The 24,071-nt window shown below is 38.5% G+C and overlaps 2 protein-coding genes across 3 annotated transcripts; both read right to left on the bottom strand.

Moving 5' to 3' along the window:
* Window positions 1–924: 924 nt before the first annotated feature.
* On the bottom strand, window positions 925–6,266 carry LOC137191734 (hepatic lectin-like). 2 transcript variants are annotated; one of them, XM_067602078.1, is made up of 5 exons: window positions 6,124–6,266; window positions 3,540–3,645; window positions 3,276–3,359; window positions 2,748–3,062; window positions 925–1,819 (listed from the first exon to the last, which is right to left on the bottom strand). In XM_067602078.1, exons 1-5 carry the CDS (start codon window positions 6,133–6,135, stop codon window positions 1,428–1,430), a joined length of 909 nt encoding a protein of 302 aa, XP_067458179.1. In that variant the 5' UTR covers window positions 6,136–6,266; the 3' UTR covers window positions 925–1,427. The 2 variants fall into 2 exon arrangements, with proteins under 2 accessions (XP_067458179.1, XP_067458181.1); XM_067602080.1 differs by lacking the exon at window positions 6,124–6,266 and adding an exon at window positions 4,467–4,661.
* A 1,212-nt stretch (window positions 6,267–7,478) lies between these two features.
* Window positions 7,479–17,555, bottom strand: colec10 (collectin sub-family member 10 (C-type lectin)). The gene is made up of 7 exons (XM_067602081.1): window positions 17,283–17,555; window positions 15,376–15,447; window positions 11,989–12,060; window positions 10,031–10,084; window positions 9,168–9,263; window positions 8,237–8,448; window positions 7,479–7,879 (listed from the first exon to the last, which is right to left on the bottom strand). Exons 1-7 carry the CDS (start codon window positions 17,395–17,397, stop codon window positions 7,622–7,624), a joined length of 879 nt encoding a protein of 292 aa, XP_067458182.1. The 5' UTR covers window positions 17,398–17,555; the 3' UTR covers window positions 7,479–7,621.
* Window positions 17,556–24,071: the final 6,516 nt, after the last annotated feature.

Below are 24,071 nucleotides of genomic sequence, written 5' to 3'. Positions count from 1 at the left end.
ATGTCAATTTTTGATAACTGCAGTCATTAAATTGTACAGGTCTGTGTTCATCGTGGAGTTTTGTTTATTCCAACAGCAACTGAAGGCAGCAATTTTACTCTCATTTCGGCTTGTTCAAACACTTGATTCCTTGTGTTTGAGCGGCCACTAGCAGACACCAGGAACGTCACTGTGAAGGAAAATCAGATAGTTGGAGTCATGACTTGTAGATTCCATCGATTACTTTAACATTGTAAGCGAATAAATGAGGGCTAAGAAACAATAGTGTGTGTACTGATTAACCTTCACAGAGCAGGAGCAAAGAAGTCTGAAAAGTAAATATTGGTTTAAAGGTTAGGCTAACAGCAGAGGAGAGTGGAGAACTGATTTTTCCAAAGGGACTCACCTACATTTATTGTGTTTGTGCTAAATATGAGAATTGAAACATTATGTGTTGGAGGGTCATTTTTTGGGAGCAAGTTTTTAAAAAAAAAAAAAAAAAAGCTTAAAAGTAAAAGGGCTTTGTTTTCATGTCAGTTGGTAAGAACAGTTTCTTATGCTCAACCACAGTTAATGTTTATCTAGGATTTGGATTATGTGAACCAATGTTGACACAACCTCTGAGAGGGTACTGGCCTTAGTTCAGTTTAGTGTGGCTCGTAGTGTGAATCAAGAAAAGGATGATTAGAATGTGCATCCTATCACGTGGTATAGGGCCATTGTTTATAAGATTGCTAGACTGCTGCAAGATTAGAAACTTTTGTTATAGCTGGTATTTTTCAAGCATAAAGGAAATGGGTGAGAAAGGAAAAGATGCAAGAGACACATATTTGACCCTGTTCTTTGTACATGGAAAGACCTTTTGGACGGTGGGACTTTGGGGGCTCACTTCCATCATCAGCCCAGTAGGAAGCCAGAGATAAACCTTCCGTCAGACAAAACAACTGATTCTTATGCTTTATTCCATGCAACAAACATTCAACAGTGTTTATATTGTTCATTCTTATAAGCAATGGGAGAAAACATTCAAAAGCTACAACATTGTGCATTACACTTATCATTGACTGGATAATTTGTCAGTTTGGTGAACAATATATTTTGGCTCATGTTTACAAGTTTACAATTACCAATTTATTGACATAAGCAGGAACAAACATTAATAAACAAGATATGATAATGTGAAGATGAAAGGAAACTTTACAGGATGCTATCATTTTTCACTGGATATATCACCTTTACATTATTTCAGTGCTTTTTGTTGTTTAAAAGAATTTAGAAAGATAAGTTTGTTTGCTTATAATGAACACATAAAATGATTATAGAGCTCATCAACACTGGCAAATAATATTTGAGCAAGAAGATGGACATGAACATGAAAACATGTGATACACTCTACAATGAGATAGAAGAACTCACTGACATAAACTGAAAGACATACTTGTATGGCTTCATGATAGATCTTGACCCTCACAAACCCATGATAACTTGAGACTGCAACGCACGTCATTCCATCCATCTCCTCCACGAGAGACCTCCACACAGTCCTCATTCCGAGAATGATCATTGGGCTCCCCTTCTTGCCAGAATCCATCACCTACCAGGCCTGTCCCATCCACCCACTTCCACTTGCCTTCTTGGTCCCTGTCAGACAGTCCTATCCAGGTTCGGTCGTAAAATCTGGTGACAAATTGCTGCTCAACTTCGGTGGTTATGATCACCAAGTGAGCTCCTCTGTCCTCACAGTCTTTTTTGCTTCTTTCCCAGTTTTTAGTCAATCCAGTTTCAGAGACATAGTAGCATTTGTTGTTGTGTTTTTTCCAATCCTGGGGACAAAGTTTATCTAGAGAAAGCATATGTGTATGTTAGTCATTGTAAGTCCTGTTTTTCTACATTGATTTCCATCGTTAAGTGATGTGATTAACAACAAATCAAAATGTGACACCTGGCTTGGGCACTCCTCAAGCACATGCCAGCAGCAAATCATACATCAGACCAAACAAAGACTGTGGAATATTGAACAAGATTATAAAACTTTGATAAAGCTGAAATACACATTTGCTGTAGGCCTACACCACCATCTCCATACTAATGATCAAGGGTCTATGTAGTCTGCATTCCTATTGTGTGTACTGCAATTAAATGTGCATGGGTCAGAAAGGACCTTTAGGATATCATCGTGTTAAATCTTTAAGAAGAGAAAAAAAAATAGTTGTACCACAGCCTGCACTTGGCTAAATGATTCCTACACAACCATGCAGATTATTGCAGATAATTGCAATTTAACAGTTATGAAGATTAAACTTTCACTTGTGGTGCACAAAGCATGCTCTCTGCAAAACTTTGACTCAGAGAGATGCTATTTTTGATACAAGATTTTTTTGTTGTCTGTTTTAAGTTATACAGAGGCATCCGATACCTTGCTATAACATTAAACAGACAGTACATAATTATTAAGACCACTTGCATTCATCAATAACCAAGCTTTGTACTTGCATTGCTGACAAATGCTCAACACAGTTGGATATCCCAATCAGAAAGACCAGCATGAAATATAATGGGTGACCTGAAAGGATGCTGCATTAGTAATGATTAGTGGAATATATGCTGTTTAATGTAATATTGAACGTATTCACCGGAGTCTTGTGAACTTTTATTTGTTAAATCTTGTTCAATTTCAATTCTACACTGTTGAATCCAAATAAAATCTTCATACTGTATATGAACGTGGAAGATTCTGTTCAAGTTTTAATTTGTTGTTCATGTCTTACTCGATCTGTTGAGATTCAGCCTGTTGGCTTCCTCCTGTAACTCATCTCGAGTTGCAACCACAGTGTTGAATCGGCTCTGGAGCAGCTCCATCTCTTTAGTCAAGTTGCTGGAAACCATCATCAGTTGGTCTCTCTCATCTTTGAGGGCGTCTCTCTCTTCAGCCAGAGAACTGAACATGGTCAGTAACTGGTTTTTGTTTTCTGACAACATGTTGTACCTCTTCTGTAACTGGATCCACTGAAGAGTCAAGTTTTCACACGCAGTTTGACCAATGAACAGTTGTTCTATGCCCTGAGGACTGGTGGCTCTGGTATCTGTAACAAGATCATTGAGAAATCATGAATGACCATGTAAATGATCAAATGATCACTCCTACACAGGAAAGCTTACAGTAATAAGAGATGCTTATAGACCTGAAGGATTCAAAGCTTGCTTATTAGACTTTTAAACCAACTCTGATTTCTGCACTCACATAATTAGATTTTATTGGGCACTTATGGTCATTGTTGAGACCGTATTGTACTCACTGTGGGCCACTAAGCCTAAGGTCACAGCCAGCAGAAGAAGGATCAGCAGCCCCAGACCCACTGTAGCAGCTCCAATGCACCACACTGAATCACACATTATCCCAATGAAGAAATGAACCACAAATGAGCAATGCATTTCTGTAATTTTATTACATCATTTAATTAGCAGTACTATGTCAGTCCCTATACATTTCCTCATATACGCCATAGGCTACAATTACTACAGCAGTAAATGCTGTACTGCATATAAGTGTGCATTCTTACCTGAACTTTTGGATCTCCCCTCGTATATGGGTCTCTCGTCATTATCCATCAGCTTCCAACCATCTCCTCCAATCTCCCCAGCCTTGCTGTTGAATGCCACTGCCATCTGTCAGATTTGTCATAAAGTGTTTAATCACCCTCCTGGTCTTCACTCTAGCACAGAATGTTGCAAGTTTACAAGTGTTGCATCAAACAGTTCTTATTAAGACCCAATGATCTGCTGACACAGCAAATACAAACGTCAGGAAAATATTTCTTGTGTCTGGCAATGCCTGGATAAGCATTTAAAGCTGCACTATGATATTTTTTGACATTAGTTGTAGTCAATATATGAAGCATTTACTTTCATTTCTCTATACTGTAACTCTCAAAATACACTGTTTATCATGTGTTTGCTTGAAAAATTTTGCAGATTCATTTACCATGCATATTTTCTAATTGTATGCTCATAACTGAGTATCAGTCCACTGTCACTGTGACTTGGGTGTCGTCTTTTATCAACACGAGGATTGCGGAATGAGCCTTTAAACAGGGCACTTTTACAGGACAGTCAGCAAAACTCCGCTTACATAAGACTTCCTAACAGGATGTCAGCACGTGAATGTGAATGTGCAAAGCATGTATGGGTACAGTTTAGGGGAAGCCCGCTCAACCAACTTCTCAATGCCTCATTATCAATGCTTGAGTATAACTGTAGCCTTTAAGTGACAATAGTTAGCCTTGATAGCCTTTGGTAGCAGTGAACACAGGCAGGTTACATAGGGCCAAAGAGCAGGGTAAATTTGCAAGAAATCTTTTGTTCCCTACAAATATCTTAATCCGTCTCAGTTCAAGGATGATCTTTGACATTGGATGTGAATGGCAGGGAGTGTGGTTTCTCCCCAAATACTGTACAGTTCATATAACCATGTTAACTAATGTGCCTACCTGCGAGGTAGATTTGTAATGTAGGCAGGTCCTCCACTTGAAAATTGTTTAGTAATCTGAGGCTATAAGTCACAAAAAACAAAACAAGAATAAAAGGCCACATTGTAAGACCCTCTGCACTTTTATCATAAACTAGTACATTTCACAGATTATTTACAATTCTTTAGATTGTAAGGAGACAGAAAAATAAATAGAGGCTACAGTTTTTTTCTGTGATATGAAGTTAGACTACAACCCCTAGTCAGTCCCCCTCTAGTGGCCTAAAGGTGCATAACACTCAAAAACCTGACAAACGTGTAGTTCAATCCATTTAGAAAGTTAGGTATTAAAATGTCCAAGCACTACGTATTGGAAACCAACTATCTCCCCCACCGCCCTGGCTTAGCTTCACCCCAGCCCGAACCAATGTTAGAATCAACCAGCCAGACTGAACTAATACAGTGTTTGAACCAATGTTTCTCCTCACCAGTCTGTCTTTACTGCTGTGTTGTGTGAACCAAGGTCAGAAGCAAATTGCAGAACAAGAAACGTTAATCACATTTTCACACACTCACACATTTTTTACCAACTTAGGTAGATCTAAGATCTTTGACCTTAAGTGCGTAGTTTCCGATCAAGATGTGTGCTTACACCCAAATACTTCTGATTTAGGCTACTTGAAGCTGTAATTAATTTTTTAACTACATGGGTGCAAACTGCCACATCCAGCTGAATGGCACACAGTCCGACATATTCTGACCTTATAAAGTTGGTTTGGCTAACAAGTTGCCTATTAATAAAAGGCCATTGAGACTGGAGAGAAGCCATTTGTGTGGGATGCAATTTGCCATCTCACCTCAGACATTTTTTTATGAGTTCAGGTTATTACATTTTGGTTTGGAGGGAGATTTTATACCATCACATCTTGAAGTGGAGAATAAGTTTCCTTGAGAAATGTTTCAATAACATACACGATGAAAAAAACATTTTTCCTTTACTGTTGATTCATTTTCAGATTACATTTGTATGTGAAAGTCAGATTATAGACATAGAAAGAGCACATAAGAATATTACTTCTAAACAGTATACATCCATTTAAAAAATGTTTTGAATGGACAGTCTTTTCTGTAAGATGTAAGATACCAGCATTCATTTATTTCACATACAACTGTACCTCAGTAGCACTTCCTCATATCAACATGGCATCTCTACTCACTGAAGGGCCTATTCAGTTGAATCTAGCATTTTCCCAATTCAAACCTCTGTCTTTGTCTTCACGATGTTACTACTTGCAATCTTGAAGACAAACTACTGTTTAAAAATTACAAACCTGTTGTGAATGACTCAAGTTGTCATAGTCTGTTCGCCAACTGTCATCTACATTGAAGTAAAGTAGATATTTTTGATTTTAAAACAATAGTGACACATAGGCTACACATGTGAAACACATGCCTTCACATTTATTGCTACACTTGATTCCCCATGAATACATTTCAATGTTATTATCCTCAACTTTTTATTGCTAGAAACTGATCATTTCAGTTTTTAGAATTTGTACAACAATATATTCATAATTGAATTGCTTTAACCTGCCCATTATCACCTTTGATTGACTAAAATCATCTGCAGCCTATAACCACCATGCACTTACTTATGTAAAGAGATGGAGATGTCTTACTTTAATATACATGTCTGGGTTTTCCCTTGGGTCTGCACCATCACTAGCAGGGTAGCAACAACAGCCGCACACTTCATCCTCACTCTTCACTTCACCTGTGTTTACACAAGGGGAAAGAGAGCCGTACAGACAGGTGGACAAACACAAAAGCTCCTGGATGAGATGAGTGACTGACGTGCAGCTTTTATCATGTGCCAAAGAGATGGAGGGAAGGGCTTACCACACGGGGTGAGTTTGTGTGTGTGTGTGTGTGTGTATGTGTGTGTGTGTGTGTGTGTGTGTGTGTGTGTATGTGTGTGTGTGTGTGTGTGTGTGTGTGTGTGTGTGTGTGTGTGTGTAGAACAAGCAGAGGCCTACATACACATGCACATCCATGATTTGCATAAGAAATTGTGCACACTTATTTGAGTATGGGTGGAGGGAGCACAAAACAAGGTTAAATTCCCTCTGCATTTGGTATTTGAATAATATGGCTTGAGTGGGCCCAACTAGTGTCTCATCTATTTTCCTTATTCTGTTTTTAAGAAGTCTGAAAACTTTTGCCTTAATTTCTTATTGAAGTGCAATAATAATAAAAAAAACACTCTTAGCTTCTCGAAGTAAATGTTCATTGTTATGCAAGATCAGCAAGAGTTATTTTTCAGTGGTGCTTCCGCTGTAGCAGCCTGGTATCAAACCACAGAATACATGTAATGTGATGAAACTGAGCTCAGCCAGGCACTACTGAAACTGCAGCAAACCTTTGACTTTGCGTCGTGTTTTTTGAGTGCAGGAATGATGTACAGAGAGGCTGCTGTTTATTTCTGTGCTGCTGTTTGTTTGGATAGGAACTAATATATATACTGGTGCAGTCACACAGTTGGCTCACCATGGTCGGCTCAGATACAGCACACTGAGACATATCTCCTGAACTGTCGAAGTTTTACAGTAAAAACGGTACAAAAAATACAGTTACATCAACATATGTACCTGGAAGAGAATATATAGTGAGTTATACGGTTGGCTTGCCATGGCTGACTCAGACAAAGCACTCTGTAAAAAATCAACAAGTTATTAGCACAGCGGCTAGCTAGCTAGTTTGCTAAGAAAAATGCATTCATTCTTTACACTTCGTACATATTGATATGATCTGGGGGGCACTTAGTTACACAACCATGGGCATATCCCTCATTGCCCTTCCCTCTGGCAAAGTTTCACAACCATCAGCAGCATTGAGAGACACCTCCCATGAGCCAAAAAACTACTGTACACTGCTAAATATGCACAGTATGGCAATTGGAATCACACACTGTACAAATCCTGTTACATACAGAAAATACATAACACATGTTCAGAATTAAATTTGAAAGCATGTGACATCTAATGAAGTAACTTTTTATTTTTCAAATGAGCAATGTGCAAAATCCTTACACTACATAAATTGCCAATACATAAGCCTACTACAAAACATACTGTGTGTGTATATGCTTTTGCATGCAAGTCTGCATGTCTCATTGAATTATGATGATGCTAAGGCAGGTGTTCCTCTTCCTCCTCCTCCTCCTCCTCCTCCTCTTCTCCTGCTTTTTGGGAACTCACAGATGAAAAACATGGTGGCATTACACTCCACATGACCCCATGTTCCCGTGCTGAGCAGCTCGACGCAGCTGGAGTTTGTGGTGGGAGATAATCTGGAATTCAGTTCCTCCTCTTGACTCCAAGCTGCAAAGCCCTGCAGAGGGCTGGAGTCTGCATAAACATAACTGTGTGCTCCATCCTGAAACATAGGAGAGAAATAATGAGAAAATTATTCACACCAGGGAACACTCTCATAAAAGAGTTAACCAGGTCTCAGAGGAATTTGTCCTTAGATGATCATACTGCTTTAGACAGGACAGGAGATGAAAATAGCGGCAGCAGCATTGTGTTTGTCATCCTCCACAGTATGACTCTTCATCACTGATCATCCAGAAAAGTTATAAATTGCTTGTTGATACATTAATTCATGTTGTTTAATGGATTTGTAACAGTTACTGATGACTGATCTGCTTCTACTTAAAGACCAGAAAGTGACAGTTCACCTGCTTCAGTGTGTGTGTGTGTGCCGATGTATGTCCTACTGGGGACCACTTACTGTGTCCTTGTTTTGAGCCTGCACCCCTATATAAACTCTTGTCAGTCCTGCCTGACTGACATAATCTGCCATGAGGCGGTTGCTGTTTATGGTTTTCGGCATGGCCAGGGTGCCTCCTCTTAGCTTGCAGTTCATTGAGGCCTCCCTGAACCTCTTGGGCTCCTTCACCAGCAGGTAGTACCTCTCCTCTGTTTCTGTCAGCCCCAAGATGACTGGACAGGAAAGGGTTAAAGTTTAAAGGTCATTAAGAGTTATCTTATCAAAATGTTTCCCATGATAATTGACTGCAGTTTTCTTTGATGAGAACAAATTGCATTTTAGCAGACAAGAAAAAACAACATTAAATGTAAATCAAAGAAAACAGACACCAAACTAATTAGAAGTAAGTAGACTAATACTACATGTTATTAAGCTTTTCTATGGTAGGCCAGGGTAGTTGTACCTATGGTAACCTCTACATCAAATTCGGTCACATAATTGTAAAAAAATATGTCCATATTTTTACTGTATCTATCGCTTTAACTGTCAGATCTAAAATCACAGGAAATGGACAGAAACATGGATCAAGAGAGGCTATGTGTTTTTTTCAAAGTTAAATTAAATTACATGCCGAGAGGAAGCACATGCATGAAAAAACAAATTATTGTATGTTGTTTAATTCCTACAAACTGACAGTGGGCAAATAAGGAATTTCTAGCCCAATTTAATTTCAGCCTAAAAACATTGACTTGTTTTGAATACTTTCTTAAATGATAGTAGGCACCAAGGACCGCAATAGAAATATTAAATCTTAAATAACAAAACATAGTGTTTCTTCCCATGAAGACCTACAAATTCATAAATTATACAAATTAAATATGAACTTAATATAGCTTTTGTAGTCTATCTTTAATGTTTTCGAACTTTAGATACCAGACCACTCAAGACTCACCATTCTTTACAAACTTGACAGCATTCCTCAGCTTGCCTACATTGACATCCAACTGTCCGACCACCTTCCTGTACCTGCCACAGTCGCATGTAGTGCCTGTTAGATTAAACAAGGGTTGGCATTTTAGTTTTTACAGGATCTAATGAGTCCCAGTCACTTTAACCAGATGTGTCCTTTGGTGTTGCATGGCAAAAGGCTCTTCCACCTAAGTCTTGGTCTATTTAAATTAAGTTAATGAAGTATTATTTGCTCTTTTATGATATGTTCACAATGCAGTTAGTACATAGTAGGACTGTGACATATTTTTCTTGAGTCTGTAACCAGCAAACATCAACTGACACTTGGTATCTTCCCAGGTGATGCTCTGCTGAGTGTGTGAACTGCAGCCATTGTTTCTGGGCTTTTTGCCCCCAGTTTAGTCTTCAGCAAGTGAAACATACAATCAGGTCACTGACTCAGGCAGTCAAACATTCCACTGTTTGACCTTAAAAAAAATATTGTTTGCTTTTGTCTGAATGTTTGGGATCATTGCCCTGCTGTACTATCATAATTGAGGAACTACTGTTTAAAAGGGATATGAGACTTACATTAGTCAGCCTATGTGGTTTTAAACATGCACAAAAACACTTGAAGCTGTAGCTTTTTAACTTCTTAGTCATTAACTGATTTCTGACTGCTCTATGTTTAATGCTGCTCTCCTTTATTGCTGCAGTGGTGAACATCCCAGAGAATGTCTACAGTAACTTTATAGGGAAATACAGAAACATTATTAATCTAAAATGTGTATTTCAAATTGTAAAATTGCTGTAACATCATCATCATGGCAAGCAGAATGGCGTTACAGTCTTGTACAGGAATCTCACCTGGTTTCCCTTTTAAACCAGAAGGCCCATCAAAACCTGAATCCCCTTTGTCACCTGCAGAGGAATAGAAATGACATGTGAGACCGTTCTTACAATTGAGACTTGAGATTTATTTGAGATTCATTTTATCTTGCCTTTGATAAAATATTAATAAATAATACTCTATTATCACTGACTATCAATGATTATTCTATCATTAGATGATATTATGATGTAGTTACAAATGATTACCACTAGATGACAGTATCATACATAAAACATGTTCAATCTTGCTGCACACAAGTTTAGATTTTAGAGATTATTACCCAGATTTAAACTTCAATTCAATATTGTACAAACAATTTATTACAAAATGTAAATATGGGTAAAATGTAGCCTTTGTATGTGAATGTTATCCACATTGTCTCCAAAACATATTCATTTATACTACTGCTTAACTGTGGAAATTAACCCAACCGGCAGTTGCACATTTTGGGGAAGTGGGCTGCAGTACAAACATCACAATGGGATGGTTTTGAGGAACAGCCAGAACATTGAAATATGGTAACTGTACAGTCTGAGCTGCGTGAGTGTTTTTTTTGTGATTGTGAAAGAGATAAACAGCCACAATTTGGGCCTTCAGTTGACGCTCCTGAATCACAGTGATATGAATGTAAGAATAACTCACTCAAAATATGCAAATACAGTAAAAAACTGTAAAAAAAAATATTTCTGGCTTTAGTTTTAACTTACTATCCCGTTGCCAGTATAGTAGCTTCATAAGTTATTAAATAAAATGCTCCCAGATATGCTGTGGAGTGTCCATCTGGAGCATAGAGTACAATGCCCTCGAACAATCCTGCTGTAGTGAGTTTCACTAATAACACTTAGTTTTATAGCTTATAGCTTTAGGTAGTTATTCTTTTGTCTATGCCATATGCAGATGTGCATATACTGTATTCTCACTGGCTTATCCATAGCATTATAGTAAACAGAAACCATACCAGCTCGTGTTATCAGAATATTCTCACAGTATCTTGGACGAACACCAGTTTTGCTAACATAGATAGGAAAATTGAAAACTGTGGCATGATAAAAATTCTAAGTCTCTAAGAGTAACTGAATTGTAGCTTGTGTTTCTTCTGAAGCCAACACTGCCCTGAAAATGTGCTTTTTTCCCAGGTGTTTTATGAGCAATGAGCTCTCAGGATCCAACAAAATCCAAACCTGTGACCTCACTGCTTTGCCTGACATGGCTGATGCACAGCCACTTTCCTGTAAGCATATTAAACATAATGAATACTGAGCAAAGTAAATGTGTAGAAAGGCAGGAGAACATGACTGCTCATTAAAATAATAATAAAGATAGAAATTGTTTCAACCACCCCGGGCCAAAACAACAGCATGACATCATAGGATTATGTTTTCTTCTATCTTTAGATGTGATAACCTAAAACATAAACTGTAATTGGCTGAAAACCTCTCAATGACTAGTTTTGAAGCAATTCCTGCTTGTGTGTATTAGACTTGGGACTGATTACGTTTCTGAATTGTGTAGAAATTTCCATTCTAGTTGTTTGACTGTTTTGCGTAGATGGTTATGGTGCAGCTGTCCAAGCTGAGGAGGAGTTCAGGAAGCTATATTTCTTCTTTTGGGCAATTATTTTATTTAGCTACATTTCTGCCATTCTTGTTGCATGTCTTCGAAAACTGCAAGCTCTTTTCTGCAGGTTGAGAAGTTTCATGGCATGGGGACAAGAACAAATTCATAAACATGACAGACGGTTCATCAATCTTTCTTTCTTTTTGGCTTTTTGGAAGAATTTTTTACAGACACTAAAGGTAAGAATTTTTCTCCTTGTTGCGCCTGTTCTGAATACAATGTATGTGAATTAGTAATGCTAACGAAAAGTTATAAGATGTGTGTTTACACATGTACATGAACTTTGCAGAGATTGAAATGAATTTTTTTGTTGCACCTTTATCTCCAGCAGGCCCCATCTTTCCTGTGTGACCAACCTCTCCTTTAAGCCCCGTCTCTCCTGGTGCTCCTGAGGAAGAAGAGAAAGGAAGACAGAAGATGAGAAGAGGGGAGAGAGGAGGAAGACTGGATCGAGAGGATTCGAGGTATAAATCTCAGCAACATCATAGTATGAAATGGTGACATTCAAATCCAACACAGTATGCTTGATATTCAGATTCACCATATTTGATATTTGCCAGATACTCATATTTTTATCTAGAAATATGGCAGATATCACTTTAAAATCATGCAAAAGGTCAAAACAATCAGACAAGAGCCCTTATTTTTAGATTCTCTCTTTCTGGTTTTGCAATTACTGTTTTTCATGCCCTTCATCATTTTGCTTTTGTTTTTTTGATAATTTACTTGTCTTCAAATCTAACCAATATAATTGCATACTTCCACCTCATCTTTTAGACATTATCTCTGTGAGCCCTGAGGTTGTTTTCCAACAATCTCTGCTGCATAGTTGGGTTCCTAAATTGATGTTGTTGTTATTATTATTATGCCAGTAAGTAAATTGGAGTAAGAAATGCTGATATATTTTGGGCACTAACGAAAGTATTCTGTGTTGAGAGGCTGTTTGCGGAGCGTGATAGTCTCTAAAACAGTAGTCCGCCTTTAAAATCGAATAAACGGTGTAAATGCATGTATCATTTATTTATGTAATCTCATTATTTTACATTTGAATGAAACTTAATGTCTCTTCGTCATATCTACCACAAGTCATATACTTTTTAGCACCATGGAATTTGATTATTGTCATCACAATAGCACAGTTTATGTAATCTTTTACTCTTAAATCCAACTAAGGCTATTTTAGTTGGGAACTGAGAGATACGGAGGAGATGAGGAATGTTTCAGCGAAGGGTAGGATGGAGAATTTGAGTGAGAGAACTTGTCTGTGTATGTGTGTGCAAGCGTGTGTGTATGGGAAAACTACAGAGTACAGACTAAGGCTTTCTGCCAGCACTTGAATGAGTATTTCCTCAGGAAACTATTCAACTGGAAATTGATGGCGTTTGAAATACTAAGTGACGCACTGGAGAGGCCTATTGCTATTAGAGGGATTTGCCATACACACACACACACACACACACACACATACACACACACACACACACTCACAGCCAGCTATTCACTACTATTTCCCCTTTCCCACTTTCTCATGTTGATTTTCTACTTGATGATTTGTGAGAAGTATTGGTGAGAGGTGTGAGGTCTTATGGATTCTGTGAGGTCTGGTGGACTGTAAAGCTCTGGCCGTTGGGAAATTTTACTATTTCACTGTAAAATTGTATGAAGTTTTTGGGCAATTTTCTGCATGAATGCCTGAGAAGCACTATCGCAACGCAATACTAACCTGAGAAGTGATTATGGGTGCTATATGTTGGTCTCTTGCTATTCCTTCTGTGTCTATAAAAGTTGATTAATGTTGTTTTCACAGTGCTTTTGCTTGCCAGTTAAACCGTCTAGCTAAACTTTCAGATAACAGTCCTTCCTATCACTGCAGTCGTTCTTTATAATGGCCAACCCCTATAACTGGTTTAACGTCTGGATTCTCCAGCTGCTGGAGGATAAAGGAGGTGGAAGCCACATTTTTCATCTTAATCAAGGAGCCTGAGACACATTTCGAACAACCTTAAGCAATTTTTCAAAAGCTCATACTGGCGTCAGACTTAATATAACATAAGACAAGAGATTAAAATATGAAGCAGACCTGAAATCATTCATCATACATTATTTGCTCAATCATATTAAGTAAATATGAATACTGGTTTTTCTGCTTTTTAGGGTTTAGTGGAAAAACTGAAGAGAGCTGGGTCACATACAACAAACGCTCTGAGCCAGAGTTTCCATTTGTTGTACATATGCTTCATTGCTAGCTGTCCCAACAGGTTCTTCACAAGGACGAGAACATTACATAAGACCACAATCTGTTGTCTGTAACACTGAAAACTCAGCTAACAGCATGATTAACAAATGTAAAAATTCACCACAACCGGTTGTTGACGTTAATAAGCTAAGAGCAACAAATTGTTTTTGTTGCCCACTAGAGCGTCATGTATTCCCCTTACCATTACAAAATTAAGCAACTGCTTCCTGTAAAATAGTAAATTAAGGCAGGGAATACATGCGTCATCTGTTGAGCTGCTATACTGCATTACAAAGTCGTCATACTGCAGGAAACTGTGTTCATTCCTACACTAAGCATACACAGAGAAAAACCACAATGATTGGATTTGCTACAATGTTAAAAAAAATTACCCTTAAGGTCAAAAGTTGAGAAGAGTTCATATGTCCTTTCTTTGTTTTTAGACTTTTTGGATTGACTAAGAATGCTTCTGGCAACTGTCTTTCACGCAGTCTCACGAAAAAAGTGTGTGTCTGTTGTGAGTGTGCACATGTGATTGTGTGTGTGTAAAGTTATGGAATAAAACAAACATCTGCGGACGGCGAGAGAGCAGCCAGGAACCAGTGTCTTTCCATAGTGTGTTTGTGTATACAATTGTGTGTGTATGTGTATCTGTGTCTATGTACATCTACCTTCTTGTGTCTATATGCTTGCATGCCTTGTGTGCCTACAGTACTGTATGTATGAGTCATGTATGTATGTGTCTGTGTGTTTATGTGTCTGTTTGCGGTCATCTGTGTATATTATATGCCTGGTTGGTCGGCCAGTTAGTCTACCAGTCGACTTGGAACACATATAGCAAAGCGGGACGCCACTGCCTTCCTCAGCAGCAATTAACACGTCTGCTTCCTCCTCAGAAAAGCAGCCGTGCAGGGCTGTTTGTCTGTCTGTTTGTCTGTCTGTCTGTCACAGAGCAAAGCAGGCCTCTGTATCTCCAGCACAGCAAAAGAAAGCAAGCTGTCCAGAGCAGGAAAAAGCAAAAGAGGCTGCCAGGACAAAGTCAGGCAGGCAGTGTTGAGACACTCACAGCACAGAATGTAAGACATGATTGTTTGTTCATGTTACACCAGAAATGTAAATGATATTTTTGAGAGTTTAAGTTTCTGTATGAAACATAAAAGAAGAGTGAGGCCTTCTCGTTCATTATTTTGCTGTTTTTAACCCTTTTTACACATGCAAATATACTGTGGGATTTTTTCAGTAGTACATTCCACAAGAGTTAAATTAACACGTATTCCTAAAAAAACAAAAAACTCATCTAGTCTGTTATTGATTTTTTATGTCTTATACCACTTTTGTCTTGTCTTGAAGTGTGCATTTGTCATTTTCTCATTTCTACTTTACAAGTGAGTACTAAATAGTCAGGCAACCTCTTTTCCCCATCATATACTGTATATAATACATGGATGAAGACTCTAGATAGCCTACCTGGAAGTCCTGGTGGTCCATTCTTCCCCACTTTCCCCTCATCTCCCTCCTCTCCAATCTCACCTTGGTCCCCTTGATTGAAAGAAACACAGTAAACAGGAATGTGAAAGGAGATGTGCAATCCAAAAAAAGTGAAGACTCCTAATGTTTCATTTTAATGAATGTCCATCTCAGCTAATATAACTTTTTAAAAGCACCAGTTCCATAAAAAATATTAATGACACAACATACTTTTCAGAGTTGAAAGCACAAATAAAGTGGAGGAGAAATATCTCTGGCGAACCCACTGCTGGAAGAGCTCCTGGCAAGAAATTGTGAGAGCTTTCTGAGTGTCTATTAGAGCTGTAAATTTGCCCCAGTTTTTAATGCCAACAGCACTTTATGTCTTATTAAGCGCTGGGCTTCGAAATGAAGGATTGTAACAGAACACCTCTATTAGTTGAGAGAGTACTTAGGAAAATTGATTATTTGCCTCAGCAGGCTGTATAGACATTATCAAGTAACTGAATTCATTGCATTTTGAAGAGTTCAGTTCTTTAGCTTTGTGGACTGAAAACATATACAGTCAAACTACTCACTTATGTGATTTAGATGTTAAATCCTATAGAGATTTCCTGGCAAATATACAGTTTGCCAGCAGTGATTTAGAGGCCTTAGAAGTAATAGGACAAAAACAACCATGTTATGTGCAGTCAAATAGACATATGTGACATTGTGAGTAAAAGTCAATTCAAGGTTTCATGTCAGCCAACTTTTCTTAAACAAACTGAAGTGTTTTGACCAGTTCTACATTCTTACATCTCAATAAGAAATAAGATGATGGTAAATCTATTTAAAAAAAACGCTGAAGTACCAGTAAATGTAGTTAAAGTTTGTTTGTTGAAAGAGTTAAAATAAAAAAAAGGACAATCATGTGGACATTTCTGGAAGTATGAGAAACATAGAAAAAAAACACACGTCCGACACCCACTCAAATACGCAGACGTGAGCATACACACACACTCAGAGACAGGCTCTGTGGTCAGTATTATCTGAGATGAATGTTGTACAAATAATCAGTTCAGTTTAGTGGCAGCTGTCTAAATACACACTGTCACAAGGGGACTTTCTTACTAACACAAAAAACACACACTCATTTCCCAAAGTATACAGTATATGATTGTACAAGTGACTCTTTCCTGTCTGCCTACCCATGCTACCACCGGATCTTGTTGTTTAATAACTCTTGTTGTGTTGCTGAACCTTAAGAGCAGAACTAACAAGCATCTTTCTATGTTCAAGAATGATCAAATTCTTATCAAAGAGCTTATTTACACTGGTGAAAATATTTGCTTTTTTAATCAACAGACTTCCCTCTGTGTGTCAACTCCTCAAGGAACATCTCTCTGACTTTCTTTTTAGCCAGAACAGTAAGTCATGTTTTTCAGTAGAAAGAAAAAATGATGCTGAGCTTACTGTTTGTTTTATTAGGTCTGTCTGTCTGAATCAGCAGGGGAACAAGCTACTGGATGTTGTAAAATGGAAAACACACTAAGGGCAGGCATTCCCTCCAAAAGACTATGGGGTAGCAGACTACTAGCTAATAAACTACAGGACATTACATGCTTGGTACCTTTACCATCAGCTCTGTAAACCCTGAAACATATTAAGGGTGTTTCCTCATAAGTTTCCACTCTGACTTTTTGATTTGACACATACTGTATACTGACATTCACGCTGTATGAACATTTACACTTCTACAAGATTACGAAAAGGTCCTAAACTTAAATGGACTTATTTCCAACAGTATAAGAAAATGAGTTCTTCTTCAGGACAAACCTTTACTTTTGACTAAATGTGTTGTACCGTACTGTCATGTTTAAACATATACACTCACACACGCTCAGAAAACACACATCAGCTCATACCTTTAGCTCCAGGTAGGAGGGAGTTGGTGCAGACTTCTGTAGAAGCAGAGACGTAGTTGAGCACAGCTGCAAAAAAGAGCAACCACATTCCTGTACTACGTCTTCCCGCCATCATCTACCAATCACTACCGACCACTGGACAAGGTCCCAAATTTTAGATTTGATTTAACGGTTGGTTTCTGAGGCCAAAACATTGGCTATATAAACCACTTCATGGTGCTAGGACCAGTGGATCAATGCTGTACTAATGAGCAAACATACTGCAGAGAGAGTCAGAGCAGAGCTATGCTGTTGTTGATAGAACACAGACACACACACACACACACACACACAGACACACACACACTTGTTTACAGAGGCTTATCGGTTCCTTGTCATAATGTCAAACAACACTTAACAGAGTACTGAATGCCTCTGTATGTCTTGCTCCTCGGAATCTTTAACTGTGTATAATTGCATGTGAAATTAAACTGGGAGATTAATTAAGGGAAATAGTAGAATCCATTATTTTCAGTATTTTTTTATTTAGCTGGTTCAATCCTTGTTAAGTACTTTTAAACAGCACTTTGATTTGTATAAATGATTATTATCATCATTTCCAATCCAAAATAATGCCCTATTTGCTACCTAGTGCACTTTATTTATGTCAAGTGTAAAATATATACACTATACTGCATAGTGCCCTTGAAAATTCCCACAATAGATCAAAAACAGTGGCGTCCACAGCATGTGCACATTGTAAAATCCTACAGCACAATGCTTCTCATTTGATAGATGTGTAAATCACAGTTATGCAACACATAATCTGATGGTGGAAAATCAATGTTCTACTCACTGTACAAAAAACTAGTGTTTATCATGTTGTAGAGAATAGTGAATGAGTCAACATGAGAGTGATTTCGAACACAGCCAGAACACCAAGATGGGAATGAAGGAAGGAGGTCAGGGTTGATGGATGGGCCAACAAAATGTGGGATCTTAAAACAGAAGACTACTGTTTGTTTCCTACCAACAGTCAGTAGTAATTTCTGCTAATCATGACTATGATCATTCCCTAACCTTAACTATGTGGTTATTATTGTAACCATGACGACAGAGCTCTGGGTTGACCTTAATTAAGTAATTTTAACCCAGACCATGATCTTTCCCTAATCCTAACCAAGTTCTTTTTGTGCCTAAACCTACCCAAACCATAACCACAGTTGTGTCAAAACTGTGAAACAGTGATTTGTGATGTTTTTCGAGGCACTGACAAATGATGTTGTCCTGCCAATAGGGGCATCAGATCAGAAAACGCTTCTACGGGTTGTTCAAATGATATATCTATTGTTGTTTAATTTGGAGGTCTTGCTGTGCAGTACCTATAGTGTTAGTGTTGATGAATTATCTGTGAAGTCCTGCAAATTTCAGGTAAATGGAGAATGCGTAATGTTAAACAAGCCTGAGTCATAGAACTGTTTTCTTATCAACAGCTAGGGAGTAGCACCTCTGTGCCTCCAATTTTTTCCTATCTCATCCTCCTCCTCTTCTCTTCTACTACTTCTCCCACCCTTCTGACCACAAACCATTAAAAGGGAGAGGTTTACGCCTGCACACACACACACACACACACACACACACACACACACACACACACACACACACTGTACATTACCAGTCAAAAATTTGGAGTTTGGACACACTTTCTCTTCCAACGGAATGGGAAGGTGTGTCCAAACTTTTGACTGGTACTGCGTAACATCTACGTGCACCCATGCATACATAGACATGCCAACAAACACATAGAAAGAGACAGAAAAAGGATTTATGCACAAAGTACAACACACAGATTCTTGCATAACTAACTCTTCTGGTTTGTCACTATGTGATGAAAACATACAGGGATTAGAGGGTTTGGAGGCCTAAGGGGGACAGAGAAAAAAGAAAAGGAGGGTGGGTGGCAGAAAAGAAAAAGAAAAAAGACTGAAACAGAAAAGAGAAATAGACACAAACATGTAGAGATAATGAGAAAGAATGAGCCATAATTGCAGAAGAAGTCACAAAAAGGCAAGAGCAGGAACAAAGAGGGTTAGGAAGAGAGTGCGGTCAGAGCCACATGTCTTGGCACAAAGAGGGATTTCCTTATTCAAAAGTTATGCTTCCTGTGATGTCTTTAGCTCTCCATCAGTAAGACAAGTCATCAGGGGTGTTAGTGTGCTCAGGTCTTTGAAGCACAGGGACGGGCTGATGTTATCGAGAGACTATTAATTGAAAAAAACAAAAAACAGATAGATTCATCTTAGTCAGACTTAGGCTGTTGATCCCTGAGGGACCTAGTAGGCTTGTCATCAAGGAGCCATTTTGAGGAGAAGAGTTCAATGCTCCGCTCCTTTTATTGTGGTTGGCCTATCTTAATGTTATTTGTATTTACAGACAAAAATCTTTGAAATACATCCATATTGACTGGGAAATTACAAAACATTTCTCTGCTTGCTGCCAAGTTACAACTTATTTCAAGTGTTGCAAATACTGTGTGCTTCAAAGATAATGATATAGGCCTGTTACACTGCTGTACAAGTCAATAATCAGTTCTTGTTCCTGATTGTGATGTTGTCAAGGAGTTTGTTTCTTTTGGTTTATCTTTGAGAAGCATTTCAAGCCTTACAAACACACACACAAGCTTGAAAACATTTGAGGCCTCACACGCTCAGTATCAGTGACAGAAGTTTCTTTTGGCTTCTGCCAATGTTTGCTCCAAACTCCAACGTCAATATCGTTTCTGCTGTTGATTTTGAGAGTTGTGTATTTGGGTTCAAGTGCTCTTTTTATAGTTCTGGCTTTCGGTGTTGCTGACAATAGCTGGCTAGCTGGTGCAACTTGCTCAGTGACAGTTCAAAAGAAACAACCAATGCCAACAGCATGCGTTTGTGTGGCCAACATTGTAAAAAAAAAAAAAAAAAAAAATCACACTTCGTGGCTAACAGTTACAAGCATAGCTGACATTAATATGGCGATGTTTATTGTTTGACTGAGTCTTAATGACATATAAAAGTAGACATTGGTAGTTGTTTATTGCAGTGGTTCTCAAAGTGGGGTCCTCCCCCAGGGGTCCTTGAGGGGGTTCCAGAGGATCCCCAGAAAAAAGGGGAATAATTTATTTTCACTATAATTACGTCCATAAAACACAGTGACAGAATGTATGACTATTTTGGTCATGAGTTTCACTCATTTTCTGTAATAAAACATCTAAAAGCAAAAATCCTATCAGATGAGGAACACTGCGACAAAATCTTATCAAACAGGGGTCTGTGGTCTAATTTGTGTCAGTTTAGGCGTCCTTGACTACTGGTTTATTGTGTTAACACATGTATAATTTTTTTGAACATTTGATAGTCACTCAGAAATTCTCGCTCAGGCTCAGATCTCATCATACTCATAACTTCCACTTCAGGCTTGGCTGTTGCTCCTGGTAGTATAGGAGGCCTCTGTTGTAAAAAACAACTCTGATGGACTTCCATCATTTCATTGATCATCGGTTCTTAACAACATAGAGATAAAGAGTATTACTTTAACATAAGATAGTTAAGAAATTAACATAGGCATGTATGTGATAGAAAGAGCTCACATGTATAGTAATAGATAGAAGGGGTGTGTACTGCCTTTGTGTGTGTGTGTGTGTGTGTGTGTGTGTGAGCATGTGTGTTTACCATAACCTATTAATCATCCATTCAATTCGGGTTTTCTCTGTTACACCTTTTCAGCTGAGGTCCGGGAAAGTGCAGCATTCCTATCCTCTGTGCGCACCACACACACACACACACATATACAGTATACAAAGCAACAACCCCGCTATCCTGAAGGCTAATTGTTTACATGTGGTTTAGATTGCATTCTCTAATTAAGAATGTGATTCACGCTCCTGGATTGAGGGTTTACTCCACACTGGTAACCACACTATGGAACAGCCTCGTTTTCTCTGCTGCTTAAAACCCCTTTTACAACACTGGAAGCACCATTTGTATTTTAAAACAGTAAAAAGTAGCATAAACTGCCCGCAATGACAAATCAGTCTGCATCAGCCTCAGCATATAAAATATTTACCTAAACTCTGCTCTGAACCACATCACTGTTGAGCATGAGTGTCATAATTGGCTCAGTAACTGCTGTGTTTCCTGGTATTCACTGGGGATCTGTGCACACACGAAGCCCTCTCTCTGGAAAAGCAGCCAGGCACGCAACAATCTGTGGTGACAACCAAGGTCACACACTGAGTGATCCGTTGCTATGTTTGTATGATTTAAGGATTCACTGTCTGAGGATATGAGTCAGATGATTTTCACCATCACTGAGTGATCCTCACCAGGAATCAATTACAGTCATATTTCAGTTTTCCTCAGTATATAATCTTCAGACTTCCCGAGAAGTCAGCCACAAACACTGGTGGTCTTGGTAATCAATAGTGATGTCGCTAAAAAAGGCTCAGAAAGGAATTTACGTGCAAAATCAGATATGCAACAATTTTAAAAACACAGACAAGCAAAATACTGAACCAATACTGAAAAAATTATTTGTGTAACTCGAGTTAGAACTCATATTAACATCTTTTCCTCAGGGTTTTTCTTGGCTCAATATACAGACGGCTTGCAGCATGCAAATGTGTTGCTTATTTTATAATGTTTCTTATCACCAATAAGGACACAGCTTGGCTAGGATAGTCAAAAAATGAAAAGGAAGCTCACATTAGATTTTATTACATGGATAGAATGATATGTGGTTTCAAAGTATTGACTGAGGAAAGCATTTCCTTTTAAAATGTATTTCTACAGCAACATTTAACAAGGAAAAATTCAGATCATACAGTCAATTGTAACTGTATTGATTCAATAAAAGGGTAAAAGTTTAGCAAGCGAGCCAGACGCATCGGCCTCCTCTACTAACCGACTGTGGAAAGACCCTCTCGCTGTGGTCAGAATAACAGATTCACTTCCGATCTTCCATCACACAGTGAAAACTCATCTCCATGTGCTTCCCCATGAAATACTGGGAAACACTCTGCCCACAGGATGATTACCCCATTTTTACTCATTGTAATTGCTCTTAAAACACAAACAAAAGAAAACAACATCATGTCTAACCCGGGCGTGAACTGCATCACTTAATTCCTTTTCTATAGACGAGCACTTTGCAGCACATAACACAACAGATTACTATAACTTACACAGTTTTCCTCAAAATAGCCCTACCAGAATACACACACAATGTAGTTTTAATCATTTGGGCCTTGGAGGATAAATGTTTGGCAGTGTGCCCCTCACTGAAAGTTTCTAAGTGAATGTAGAAGTCACCACTGGAGGTGTTACACCATGAGCATTTTAGCCAGTCCAAGCATGCATCTGTTGGTCACCCAACAATGAAGGTATGCTGGAGGTATGACGCTCCTCAAGTGGTTGCGACATAAAATGTTAAGATTGCATTCTACCACAGAAAAAAGTGACTATCCAATGACATACATTACATGTGATGTTAGTGGAACAGGACACACTATTTTAATAATGCAGCCAATTTTAGCTGCTCAATTTGCCAATTGTGCAGCGTGAAGTATGGAGGGTTATATCACTAAGAAGTGTGCTGGCATTAACACATGGAACAAAGCAAAGGTGGCTAAAGCATGAGTATGCACTTGTGACGATTTCCCATGTGAAATCTTACCCAATGAAAAATAAATCTGGGAAGACCGCCGCAGAGAAAATTTTCCAAGATTTTGAATTTGAAAACAGTTTCTACTACAACTCATTCACTGACAAATCTGTACCACCCACAGAGCAGCTCTGCGGCGGGGCTACATCATACTGTACAATGTTATAAATGCTCTCCAGGGATACAAGACAGCAGACTGGAAAGAACACCTTCCACATGATGCACGCTCACATTTGCACTGCAGGAACGCAACAGGAAGAATGGGTCAGTTAAAACACTTTCAACAAGAAAATTGAGCAGACTAGTTGCCTTGAAACAAATGCTTCAGACAATAGCTAAAAGTTTTCTGCTAAAAGAAAAGAAAAATACAATGGCAGGTGCAAGAAAGGGGGCACCTCTCAATCTGGAGACTGCTTGAGTAAGAAAAACCTTGGAAACTTTGATGGTGAGAGAACTGCAGATGGACCAGTGTACAAGATCAAGTCATAATGTGGAAACAAGTTGTTAAAAGTGTTATACAGTGAAATCCCTGTGGAACCTCTAGGAAGAAGATGCAAAACTGGCAAAGCTAAATGTGTCCCAAATTCTGCTCTTGAGGTGGAAAGCTCAGTGGAGGAATAATGGTACTTCCAAGATGATGACAGTACGTGTAATCTAAGAACACAAAGATCTGTAATAGAACCGAGGAAGGAGGTGAACTTCTACCACATCATACCCCACTCAAAGCAAGGATATCTCATTAGGATACCCAGAGACTTGCCCAGCTGTTAATTAAGTCCATTGCTTACAGTTTGGACTTGTAGACGACTGATTCAAAGGAAAAGGTCAGACATTGCTTGGATGCTAGGAGCTATATAAAGCGTATGGTGTAAAAGATTAGAAATTGTGTCAAAAATCCAGAAATGAGAGGAAAAAAAGACATTTCAACTGTTTTAGTTATTTGCCAATTTCATGTTTAGTTTACAACAAAACCTCTGAATTGATCCCATCTCACAGTGTTTTGTCTTGCTTTCAGTTTTGTTCCCTACGGTATGTTTCCATTGATCAGAGTCCTTAATTCTGGCTTGAGTTAAAAGAGAGGAAACAAAGTAAATGCCAGGATAAGCTATGTAT

Source organism: Thunnus thynnus, chromosome 10 (assembly GCF_963924715.1).
Source record: "Thunnus thynnus chromosome 10, fThuThy2.1, whole genome shotgun sequence".
Classification (NCBI taxonomy): domain Eukaryota; kingdom Metazoa; phylum Chordata; class Actinopteri; order Scombriformes; family Scombridae; genus Thunnus; species Thunnus thynnus.
This window is presented reverse-complemented; position numbering and strand designations above follow the sequence as displayed.